The sequence below is a fragment of the Ciconia boyciana genome, chromosome 4 (assembly GCF_034638445.1).
Source record: "Ciconia boyciana chromosome 4, ASM3463844v1, whole genome shotgun sequence".
Lineage (NCBI taxonomy): Eukaryota > Metazoa > Chordata > Aves > Ciconiiformes > Ciconiidae > Ciconia > Ciconia boyciana.
In genome coordinates, this window is record NC_132937.1 from 61,231,711 (window position 1) to 61,244,098 (window position 12,388).

The 12,388-nt window shown below is 40.1% G+C and overlaps 1 protein-coding gene across 4 annotated transcripts in view; it reads left to right on the top strand.

Annotated features, from left to right (window-relative positions):
- NTRK2 (neurotrophic receptor tyrosine kinase 2) overlaps nt 1-12,388 on the top strand; it is a 201,126-nt gene that overhangs the window by 14,706 nt on the left and 174,032 nt on the right. For all 4 annotated transcript variants that reach the window (XR_012042107.1, XM_072859245.1, XM_072859244.1 and 1 more), the window contains exons 2-4: nt 3,148-3,222; nt 3,454-3,525; nt 10,607-10,675. Coding sequence is in view for 3 of the 4 variants with exons in the window: in XM_072859245.1 (XP_072715346.1) it covers nt 3,148-3,222; nt 3,454-3,525; nt 10,607-10,675 (216 nt within the window). In the remaining variant the exon portion in view is untranslated. The remainder of the gene's footprint in view (nt 1-3,147; nt 3,223-3,453; nt 3,526-10,606; nt 10,676-12,388) is intronic.

The following is a 12,388-nucleotide window of genomic DNA, read 5'->3' on the forward strand; positions in this document are numbered from 1 at the left end:
GCGGGTTTGGTTTAGAGGCAGCAGTCGGCATTGGTGAGCTGATTCGTGTGATCCGGCTGGGTACTATCCAGGCAGGTTTTGGCGGTGCTGCACTTCGCTGTGGTGTGCTTCCAAGCTCCTCACGTGACTGCAGCCAGCTGTGAGTCAGGATGTTTTTCTTCCGTGCTACAATAAAAACGTTCAGTTAAAGAACAGGGTGGATATTCTTAAGGGCAGGCAGGCAAATTACATTTCTCAGCGTCGCCCACTGCAAGTCAGAGCTTTTAGAGTATTAATGTTTGATGATAAGTAACATCACGGTGGAGTGGTTGTGAAGAAGGTAAAAATAGACTTCAGTTAGGGAGAGGTTTTATTTCAAACCTCCCTCTAAATTAAACAGAAGAACAACTTCCCCTTACAGTGTACAGCTACAGTCATCGTACTCCATTCTTTCTCACTGCTATGAAATAGCTGCAAAGGCTTAACTTAAAACAGACTTGTTAAGCAAGTAAGGAAGTGTAAGAGGACGTGACCTGTTTATGGTAAATTACATCTGACCACTCTTTCTTCAAGGATCTCCAACTGCGTGAAATTAGCTTGACTGTCATGTTCTGTACTGAGAGTGTTTTTACAAATGTATTGAGGAGCAGTTATTGTTTTGAGTTAGTCGCACTTAGCCAGAATTTCTTCTGGGTCCCTACCTGAAGTATGGTTATGGAAAATCAGTGGTTTATTTTGGTTATTTCAGTTAGGAACTGGAATCATAAATCATTCACCATAAAGAGACTAGTACCAGCTCAGAGTAAAGTATGCCCCCTCTCGCTTTTCTTTTAAGGGATGCAATAAGAGAAGGAAAGAAAACATCATAAATTCATGCTGCTGCTGCTTCCCAAATATCATACTTTTGGTTTGTTCCCTAATGGACCAACACTGATCTTTTTATATAGGTTATGTGCTCATACTCAGATCTTCGTCTGATGTAAATTGTGGTAGCTTCATTGACTTCAGCAGAGCTGAGCTGTTTTACACTGGCTGAGGCTTACCACAGGATATGATATACTAATGTATTTGTGTGATGCTGTAAGTTATGTCAAGTTCTGGGGCTTCTTGTAGTGGGAGGTTTTGGTTAAATGTTTTTATGATTAAAATTGCAATGTCAGATTTGGATGGGTGATAAGTGCGTTTAAATGATGGACCTGTGTTCTGGCAGTGTTTGTCGGATGTTTTTTTGATGGCTTAATCTCCAGCTAGTACAACTGGTCACTCAGTTTCTTTTCCTTTACTCTTCTGAGTCTCTTTTCCCTCTGTGCTCCTCTGCCTATTTTCCTCAATTCCTGCTCTTCTGTGTTTTCCCTATCTCTGTCTGGTCTTGACAGGATTCTCGTTGGTTGAACACTGAGGGCAGGATGAGGAAGGTATCTTCGATACCTCGTGCATAACTTTATGTTAGCATGATGAGGTCCAAGTGATGGAGAAGGTGTTACTTAATTAAATTATGAATGCTTCTTCAGGGCAGGTTCAGAGGAAGTATGATCATTCATTTGCAGGACCCTCAGGTGGAAGAACAGATAGTCTTTTATAAACTACTTCATTGCTTTTACTTGGCAAAATACATACATTTACCAACCAACAAACAGAAAAATAGATTAGTGAACCCAAGGGAGTAAATCAGATTGCCTTAGAAAATCCAAGGAAGGAAACACAAAATACGAAGGACTCTATTGTCTTGTCATGGGGTACACCATGTTAATCTTATCCTAAGAAGTCCTGCAGAGCACTCAGTGTCATATGATGCTGTAGTAATGTGCTTTGTCTGGTGTCATGCATCGTCTTTTTACTGCCCTTCTTTTTCCCAAGGGACATGAATCCCATTAGGGGAAACTTTTTGCTTTTCCTGGTACTTGGCAAGAGCATAGCCCAAGTCAGCTTTGCGGCTTTGGAGGAGAGCCCAACCCAGCTTTTGGGATTCTCAAGCTTCTGTTGGGATGTGGGCACATAGTGAATTTCACTAACACACCAGTTGAGATAGATGGGTTGCCTTTGGGAAAGCAATATGCCTTTCCAATTCAGCAGAATTCCCTTTAAATAAAAAAAAGGTGCTTAAAATGAAGACAAGTTTTATTCTAGCAAAGAAAGACTCCTTCTTTTTAGGAAAACCTGCAGATTTGGTTAGTTCTGGATGCTCATGAAAATACAGGTCAGTCTCTGTTTAAGTTTCTCTGGAGCTGGGGTTATCCTTTGAAATGCATGGACTCTTTAGCGAGGCATCTCTTACATCAGGCTTACTTTTCTGCCCATAATATCAGCTGAATTGCCATTTCCACCGATTTCTTCCTCTTAGACTGCATGATTTGCACTGTGAAACTTTTTCTTGCTGCAGAAGAGGTAACAGATTCTATATCATCCCATGCATTATCTGTAAAACATTTTAATTTTGAGTCTGTGGGATGTCACTGGTTATTCATAGATCTCACATGATGATAACACAAAGGCCTGGCTTGCATGCCCACATCCTTTTGGGGTTCAGGCAGATATTCATGGTGTCTGAGTGGACTCAATGCTTTGGTGTACTATGACAGTTTCTCTTGTCTTAATTTCCGCTTGTGTATGTAACATGATGAAGTACAGCCTCTCTTTCCTCAGTTTTCTTACTGCCACACCTTGTAAATAGAACTGAAACTACTTGTGGCAGGGAGAAGATCAGTTGAACAAGTGATTAAGTTAACAACACGAGAGAAGAGACTAGGCCAGTTCGATCCCCCCTCAATGTAAGTGGGGTGACTCCACTGCCACCATTAAAGTTGGCCCTTTTGCTGTTGTGAAATCCATGAGGTAGGGAAGTATGTCCTGGAAAATAGTGACACTGTGATGCAGTTTTATTTACTGTGCCTTCAGGGTGACTTGCTTCCGTGATAAACAGGGCTTCATTTCCCCTGTGTAAAACTCAACTGTTTCTCCTCCAGCCCTGTCCCACAAAGTACCATTTAAATGATGCGGAAGATTTTAAGGAGCACTTTCGCTCTGCAGATGCTCTGACTAGATCTTAGTGTGAGTTGTAGTAGGTCAGCAATCACTGCTGACTTTCAGACATCAGTGCTTGATCTCTGAACAGTCAAAGCCATGGAAGGATCCACTTTCATACTTTTTTCTTTCTTGCTTTTCCAACAGTTATATCGCAAACCAGAGAAAATTAGAAAGTATCAATGACAACGAAGTTGGATTTTATGTTGGACTTAAAAATCTGTGAGTATATGGGATGCATATTTTATAAAGCTATTTTTTCTTTATTTCTTTTATAGAAGCATATAGAGACCTCATCAGAGTGTAGGCCTAACTTTGTGTGTTATAGAGGACAGTTGTAGACCTTGTGGTTCATCTTTGTTGAGATTTCACCCACACTCTTATTTTAACCATTATTATCATTATGCTTTCTATTATATTTTAAATGAAGTATTCTTTTATTTATTTTCACAGGACCGTGGTGGATTCAGGCTTAAGATTTGTGTCCCGTCAGGCATTTGTGAAAAACGTCAACCTACAATACATGTGAGTAAGGATAGCGTCTGCCTTCTACATCAAAACTGCCCAACTCATATTAATTTATTTAATTATTAATGTATTTCTCTCTTTTACCATTTCCTTCATATAAAATGTTTTAACAAGACAGACTTATAATGATTTTCTGTCATTAGTGCACCCTGAATAAGGTATGTATAGTAAGGAACTGGCAGAACATAGGACGTGCATGGTAAGGAACTGGCAGATCATAAGAACATAACGTTGGATGGTAAAAAGACTGTCCAGTTCATTATCCTGTCTCTAACAGTGGCCTCTGGCTGTGTCTTTTGTGGTAAGTAGTGTAGCACAAAGAGTGCCTCTCTCAGCTGAGTCAGTTGGTGCCGAGGGTATGATGTCACACTATGCATCACACTCAGTGACATGGGTTTGACTAGCTCTCGTCTGATTCAATGGGCTGAACATGTTTTAGCAGCTGCGGTGCAGTAGGTACATGCACGGAGCACATCTAATGTAATTTGACCAGTGTGTGTGCCCAGAGACTGTGGCATGACTGTGAATTTAAGTACTGTAAGTGAGGATGATCAGGAGATTCACTTTGGAAGCTCACTCAAGATCTGAACTAATGCACCCAAAGCAGAATATAAGAATGAGGTTACTTTCACACCCAAATGCAATTTGTGGTTCATGAACTTCAGGAAGCAGAGTTGGTGCCAGTGCAGCGTTTTGACTGTGTTTTTCTAGATTACTTATACTTTAGATTTATAAAGGATGAACTGATCGAAGTTCTTTATAAAGGTACAGAGAAAAATGATCAGCTAAAATGAAAGACTTTGTTTCTTTTTAGTATAAGTACATGTCTCTGAGGGACTGTAGTGCCTTTTGGTGGGACAGACATGGAGTAGCTCGCTTTGCTACTTACATGGAAAACTGTGGATCTAGTCCTTTAAAACATTGAGATCACGTGAGGGTCTCAGTTCCTCACAGGTACCCGCTTTTAGCCAAGTATTCAAGTGTGCGTTTCAGTCCATCCATCTTTGTTAGATGTATTTAGCACTTAACCCCTTGCTTTTTTTAAAGTCCTAATGAGATCAGGAAGACATAAGGCCAAGCCTCAGGCTTGTAAGATGCTTCCTTGTAATATGGAAGAGCTGTTGAACTGAGCACAGGGCTGATGGCTTTGCTAATGAAATGGAATAACTTTCTGCACCTGTGTTTTCCAAAGAATGGCAATTAATTCATGTAAGGAAGTGGACATGAATGTCCCTATCTGCCTAAACAGTAACTGCTGTCCTTAATGTGGAACAGTCACTGGAGGAATGTGAACCAGATCTTGTTGGACTATGAGGCTTACGTATTACTTCATATAGTAATTCGTAAAGTAAATAGCTTTTACTGTAATCAGTTGGCCATATAAGGGAAGTATCTTCTAGAGTCAATTTGCGTGTTTACCTGTGTAACAATTGCTCAGTGAATTATGGTTGTAAAAGATGAAATTCCATAAAGCCAAGTGCGTATGCACTGGCTGTGGAAATGCGCAGTAGGAACTTACTGGCTGAGAGGCACATTTGCAGAGAAAGACTTAGTGGCTGTGCTGGAATAGAATCTCAGCGTAATGTGGCAGAACAGAGCAAATTCACTCTGGATGAAAAGGAATTTTGTGTTAGATTTTTACATCTTTTGCTATTATCTTAGCTGCTGGGAAGGCACCTATCAGAATACTGTATATAGATTAGGACACTGAATCTACCCATCTTGAAAGATACTACAGAGAAGAGCAACAGAGCTATAAGGAGCTTGTAAAGCAAATAATTTAAGGAGGCTCAGAGGCTCAGTATGTTCAGTCCAATAAAGAGAAGACTGAAAAGGAACATACATCTTATCTTTAGAAGAAGAGCAATTATGATGAGGAGAGCAATCAGTTCTCTCCATGACCATGAATATAGGGTGAGAAAGAATGCGTTTAATTTGGAGCACTGTAAATAGATATTTGGAAGACCTTCCCAGCTGTATGGGCAAGTAGACACTGCAAAAGGTAACTGAGACAATTGGTGGGATCCTCTTGATAGGCTTTTTTGCCTGTTTCCTTAGGGAAACGGGGTTCATGCAGTCACAAAGTGTCTCTGTCCCCAGTGGTGGCTTCTAACCAAAACTTATACAGGTAAACAGGTTTTCTGAAAACTGACCATTGGACAGAACAGGGAGACCCTATTAGAGTTACCACTTAAGGGAAAAGTATCATTGTGCATATATGACCTGCACTACAGAACCCACATGGACAAGGTGCCTTTAAAATACTTCATCCACAGGAAGAGCTTCAGCTGGAGCACGCAGTCATATGTGGAATACGTATCTGTTGGTAAGCAGGCTTTACTAGATCTGTAGTTCATGAAGCTGCTTGTTAGAAACAAATTAGGCTGACTGACATTTGTTCGGTTGATGTACATGGAATCCTGATCTGGAATACTTAATGTTATGAACCAGGAGCTTATCCAGTCTCGTCCTGTGTTTTCTTTTGGTGGGATGTTAGCAGACACAGGATAAGCCCAGATAAGATGGAAGGTGTTAGGTGGCACTGCCTGCTCTATACGCATGTGACAAAGCAGTAAGTATGAAGACACTTTTTGCCGAGGCTGATTTGTCAGCCCTGCAAAAAATGCATTTGTTTGTTTTCTCTGGGAAGTCTTGATGCACACCAAAATGTTTCTGAAAGCCCCAGTGAATCACTGCTTGTTGTCATCAGCCATAAAACTCCTGTTGACTGCACTGGGAATGAAGTGCAGCTCCTGTTGTGGTTGGGACAGTGAAAATTATTAAGAGCTGAAATCATTTCACTTTGCAAGAGTAACCTCCGAGTACAGGTCTTTGAGAAGTCTTGCATTTTATTTTGAAACAACAGTTCGTTACTATCCTGTAAAGAAAACAGAAACTCTAAACACTTTTCTGAAGACTGATGTAACTGTATAAGCTTTAATTTTGCTAGGAATACTATGACAGTTTTCTTTTTCTTCTTTGAAAAAACTTTTGATGTAGTTAAGGAGCTTTATTATATGAACGTAGTATTTATTTTATGAATCATATATGAATATCAGATTATAAGTAACTTATTAACGCACATTTCCTTAAGCCCTTTTTTGTCATTACCTTATTTTCTTGGCCAAACTTCTGTAGCCCAGATATCTTTCTAGAGATATGTATGATGAGAAGATTTGAGTAATAACATAACCAACAGGAAAAGAAATGCTCTAATAGGTATTACTTAAATGTAATTAATAGCCTTGCTCATCTAATTCTGGTATTCTTGTTGATCTTAGACTCAAATTAGTCAACAGTCACATTTAACAAGCTATTAAACAGTCCTACTTTAGTAGTGCTGTAATTTATAAGCTTATCTGCTGCTAACAGTAATTTTAATGGACCTGTGTAATACACGTCCATGGTGTACTGTCAATACCTTTAAACATAAAAATACATTTCACAGCAAGTGTGTATTTCCAAAAACATTAAAAAATAGCTATTGTTACATGCCAGACTGTGTATAATTGCATCGCTGAATCATAGATTTGTGACTGTAGTATATATAAAGCTCTAAGTATTAAGGTGTGTTTGTATCTCTACACTGTTCAGGTTTAGGTAAGGCAGCCAAATGAAACCATTTGGGACCTTGCTGCAGATTTTCCCTTGCTTGCACACAAGGCTGGCCTCAGCCGTAGGCAGAGCAGACAGTTGCCTGTGGAGGGAGTCTGAGCGTAGTAAAATGGCCATTTCTTCACCTCTTCCCCCCAGTTCTCCTTAGATCTGTTCCCTGCTCTTCCTACTTGCCTCCCCTTGCCAGGAGCAGTATAGGCAGTAGATCTGTGCCTGTGTTGCTAGCTGTGTGAGTATTTATGCAGCTTCTCAGGCTGCTTTTGCACTCCTCACATTGCCACAGGTTTGCTTTTCGCTGAATTAGGTCTAGCAAGTTTAAAGCGAGCTTGATATTCATGTGTAAAATACAGGCACCCTTTTGACTGAATTTGGGTCATCTCCTTAGGTATCGCTTTGGAGCCAGGCTCTGTACTCCCGACTTTATTACTTTTTTTTTTTTTAAGAAAAAAAGGCTTTAGAACCCCAGACGGATCTTCTTTGGGCTGCTCACCATGACCTTTTTGTGTGTAGTTGAATTGGGGAACTAATTTATATTCTCTTCCCATGAAAGTGGAAGTGTGGTCCTTAACTACTCCATAATAAGCCTTGTAGTGATTTTTTTCACTTAACATGAATTAAAGAGACCACAGCAGGCATCTCTATAATCAATATAACGTGCTCAGTTTATGAAGAATATATATAACATTAAATTTATTGTCTAACTATCGTTTAAGGTGATAGATCTGTAACAGTAGTCTGAAAAATTTCTGTTGAATTACTTGTCAGCTTGAAAAACCTTAAAGCACTAAACTACATGGGAGAAAAGGCTACAGTCTTGGAAGTACTAAACGTTTCAACCCATGATCAAGAATATAGGCACAGGAATTTTTTATTACTTTTCTGACTGTTCTTATTTCCTTTTTGTGGCGCGTGTCAAGCACAACTGGTAAAAATCTGAAAAGACAATTAAAGCTATCAAGGTGCTTTTGGTTTTTCAAAACTGGAGTTGTTAAAAACAAAATAATGCCTCTTTATTCTTTTGATAGTTTTACTTAAATTATCAGTCCCATTTTTTCACTGGCTCACATGGAGTCATTGATACCTGCATGAAGTGTTCAGAAAGTAACATACCTGGTGACATTTGAGCAATAGGTCTGGCTCACAAATCTAAACAAGGGCTATTCTTCTGCCTAAAGGTTTGCAATAATCCTGCAAAAGCAATGACTGGCCTGAGGCTAAATGTCAAGAAGATATAGCTATGGCAGCACCTAATTCTCACAGTCTGCTGTCTGATAGAGTTCATAGCTCTGAAGCAGGCAGCTCAGCACCTCACGAAGAGATGGGATGAGTTAGATGACCATAAGTTGAGCAAGGGAACATGCAAGCAGCCAGGAGGAAATCTTCAGGAAAGATGGGACTTCAGTCCTGCCCATTACGTAGGTGGGCTCTTATGTCCACGCTGGGTTACTAACAGCAAACCCTCTCCCACAGTCAGTCGTTATTTAAGATATTCTTGAAAATTTTATTTTTAAGGTGTTACATTCTTAAAAGAAAAAAGAGAGAAATACTGTCTCAGAGGATGGCTGGGGCTCTTACATAAGATGTTTGTAGCCCATTTTCAGATTTGTATTGTGATACTTCAGTATTTAGAAGGGTTTCAAATCCTCTTTGATTTGCCTTGGTCTGGAATAGGAGCTTGAGCCTGGCTCTCCCATTAGGGTGCCAGGGAAGATCACACGAAATTAAATGGCTTCAGCTGAACAGAGATTTCCCGGAGGAACCTGTTGTCTGATGGTTAGGGAGTCCTGCTGGTATGGAAGAGCAGGGTCCTCTGCTGTGTGGAAACCAGGAGTCAAACCTGGTCATCACACAACCTGGAGTATGCTGCCTCCCACTAGAGTAGTGAGTGGCATGGGCACCTGTCTGCAGGTAAAGCCCACTGTGTATCTGGTTTTCTTTTGGGAAAGGTGGGATTTAGTTGCTGTGCAGGTAAGAGAAGCAGGTGCATGCCTCGTTTGGTAATACCACAGGGCCATCTGCATGTGCTGCTCGGCAGCGTCAGAACTGGAGGGGTTCTCCTGCATGGCAAGTGAAGAGTTGCCTGTGGAGGGATGGGGTTTGATGTGCTTCACATTGCCTCGGTGCTGGAGACAAAAGCCCAAGTCCGTGTGAGGATTCAACTTCTTTCTTTCAACCTCCCAACATATGGCTTATACATATTAGGGAAAAAATTATAGTGGCAGTTTTTACTTAAACATGACTTCAGTCCTGTGTGCAAATTGTACTTTAATTTTAATATATCTGACCAGGGTCCATGAGGCGTTTCCACCAGCATCTGCTATAGGGCAGTCCAGTTCAGCTGACTAATGAAATAGTAGCTCATCTGTTCTGTTCTCACACATTAGGACTAGTCAAACAATTTCAGGCTGTTGTTTGTCAGAAGGAATCAACGAGGAAATACAGTAAATAAAATCTCTTAAAGATTCTGTTCTAAATGTTTGTAGAAGATCCAACTTGTAATTTCTCTGAAAATTATCTCGTACTTAGAGATCAAGGACTGAAAGTTTGGGAAGTAAACACTGTGTTCCTTGGTCAGGGAAAAAAAAAGAGGTTTAATCCCTGGTTTTAAATGCAATGCAACTTTAACTGTGGAGCCCCTATGGCGCCTTTATAATACCACATAAAACTCATGTGGTATTTTGGCTCATAACACTGATTTGCACTGTACTGCTGGCAGTTACACAGTTTACTGCTCTCACTGTCTTTAATTGGTGGACTGATAAGGCTACAGAAAAACAGCATTATTTTGCTTTGGGGTGGAGAAAGCAATTTTGTAAGCCTGGGAGGGGAGGAGTATTTCTGATTCAGATGAACGTTTCTTTGCTCTGCATAATGGGAGAGGACCTTTCACTTAATTACCACTGGAAACCGTAAATGCTTAATTGACATAAAAAAGCCCAATATAGGCATTTTACAGTTTTCCTTTTGATCTTCCATGTGGGTGCGTATTGTACATGCAATTTGAAAAGAATAACTAAAAGGCTCTGATGTGGATGTGTGCTAGCATGTGAGGAGGGCTTATGTGAGTACAGAGTCTGGTGCGGCATCAAAGGAAGGGATACACCCATTTCACTTATGAATAAATTGAGCATGTAATTAACACCTGGACTTTACAAAATACTTTTGAAACACAATTAAATCTGCTGCTTTTCTGCAGTGAACAGAAGTGCTAAAAGTGAAGATACTGACCCCTGCTGAGTTTGATTTTGAATGTATTTGACTTCAGATGCAGACTGGATTCAAACCCTTGAAACCCATCAAACCATAAAACAAGACTGAGCACCATTTCTTTACAACTGAAATCAAAACAATGAGGCTTTTTAGAGCTGGTTTGAGTTCTTAATTTTTTTTAAAAGACACAAAATGTATTTTCAGTGTAAGAAGAAGCAATTCTAATTAATGCAATCTTTCTCTTTTCCCATAGCAATTTATCCAGAAACAAACTCTCAAGTTTGTCCAAGAAGCCTTTTCGCCATCTGGGTTTGTCTGATCTGTAAGTTGTCATTTCTTAAAATAAAGTTTATTTTTGGCTGGAATGGAAGAACAAGACTTTGAAGTTTGTTCTGTTGAAGGTAGAGGTCCATCAATGATTAGGAATGAAATTCTGATCCAAAGAAAGCAGCAATCCTGGATGCTTAAATACAGAGAGATTTTCATTCCAGGGCTTCAAGAAGGTCAAGTGTATCTTTTAAAACAATGTAGAGCTCAAAATAGCCTCTTCCCTTTAGCTTTAAAATATTTTATTATGAGATTACTTCACACAAAACTATTGGTGTTTGTATTAAATATTTGAGCTAGTGAAAATACAGCCTTCTACAGATCTTCAAATGAAGCCTCCCTTTCGTACTCTTATATTGGCCCCACAGCTGCTATGCTTATGGCTGGCTATTGAAGAATATTTTTATTTTCTCAGACTCTTTGAGTTGCATTGTGCTTTATATAATCATTTGGTAACGAAGCACTGGTAAACATATTTATTAATTATTTCAATATTACATTTTTATCCTCTGTTCCATCAAGCAGAATTTCTGTATTGGTATACATTCCAAAAGTTTGGTCATCTTGTGCATTCTTTGCTAATATGTGGGACTGCAGAGAGCCTGCGGGAGCTTTGGGAGGGCTGGGGCTGCAGAGGAGAGGGAGAGTGCTCTCCCAGAGCTCAGAGCAGAGTCAGAAGTTGTCCAAAACGCCAGTCCAAGAATTGCAACACCAGCCTTGCAACCCTCGACCTCTTCTGGTGAACTTCAGCAAGTGAGAAATGAAATCGGCAAATCCCAGTGCCACAAAAAGAGGTTATGCCCCTTAAGTATGTTTTGTTGGTAATTAAGTTGGTATAATCACTATCTTTACAACCCAGGGAACATTGCTCACAGGAATTTTCTTTCATGACTTGGCGGTTGCCGAGCACTCTGATGGAGAGGCTAGCTAGTTGCAGAGCACTCCCATTGCTGTATGCCCTGCACAGGTCTCTTGGTTCTTAAGTCCCTGTTTCTTCATATGCTGTATTTAGTTCCTGCCAAAAAGCCATTGTTAGTGTGTACTTGGCCGTAGGTTCTGTATTTTGTAGTTGTCATGACCTCAAAAAAGTAGATACAGGACTCAGGCCAGTGCACAGTGTGAAGCTTGGGCTTCTCCCTAATTTTTCTAAGCAGTTAGTGGAGAAATTGAGTAATCTTTGCCCCTCTCCCTGGGTTGCAGAAATGTAAGAGTGGGTGTGCTCTAGCTTAGGAAGCATGCAAAAAAGGAAATTACTGCAATTTTGAAGGCATACTCTGCTCCCAGTTTCTTGCAGTTTGTCTGCTGCCAGTAATGGGTTTATTCCAAAGCACAAATCAAGCCACTCTTGAACCTCTCCTTCTCAGGTGAACAGCTTATTTTAGGCTGTGGGTAGAGTGAGTGCTTACAAAGATTTTGAAGCAGAACAATGTCAATGTTGCTGATCTTTCTGAAGAAGTTGGTTTGCTCCTGGGCAGAAAGAAGTAAGAAAGGATTTGGGACAGAGAGTGAGAGAATCAAATGTTTCAAATATGTGATGTATGGAAATGAAGTTTAATGAGGCAGGGAAATAGCACTTAGAGGCAAAACAACTGGCTGATGTGAATTAGGAGTGAATATATTTGTGTTGTTAATACCAGAGTTAAACCATGGCCATTCAGTGTCATGGTAGTAGAAGCAGCAGAACAGTACTGGGAGTGAGCCAGACATG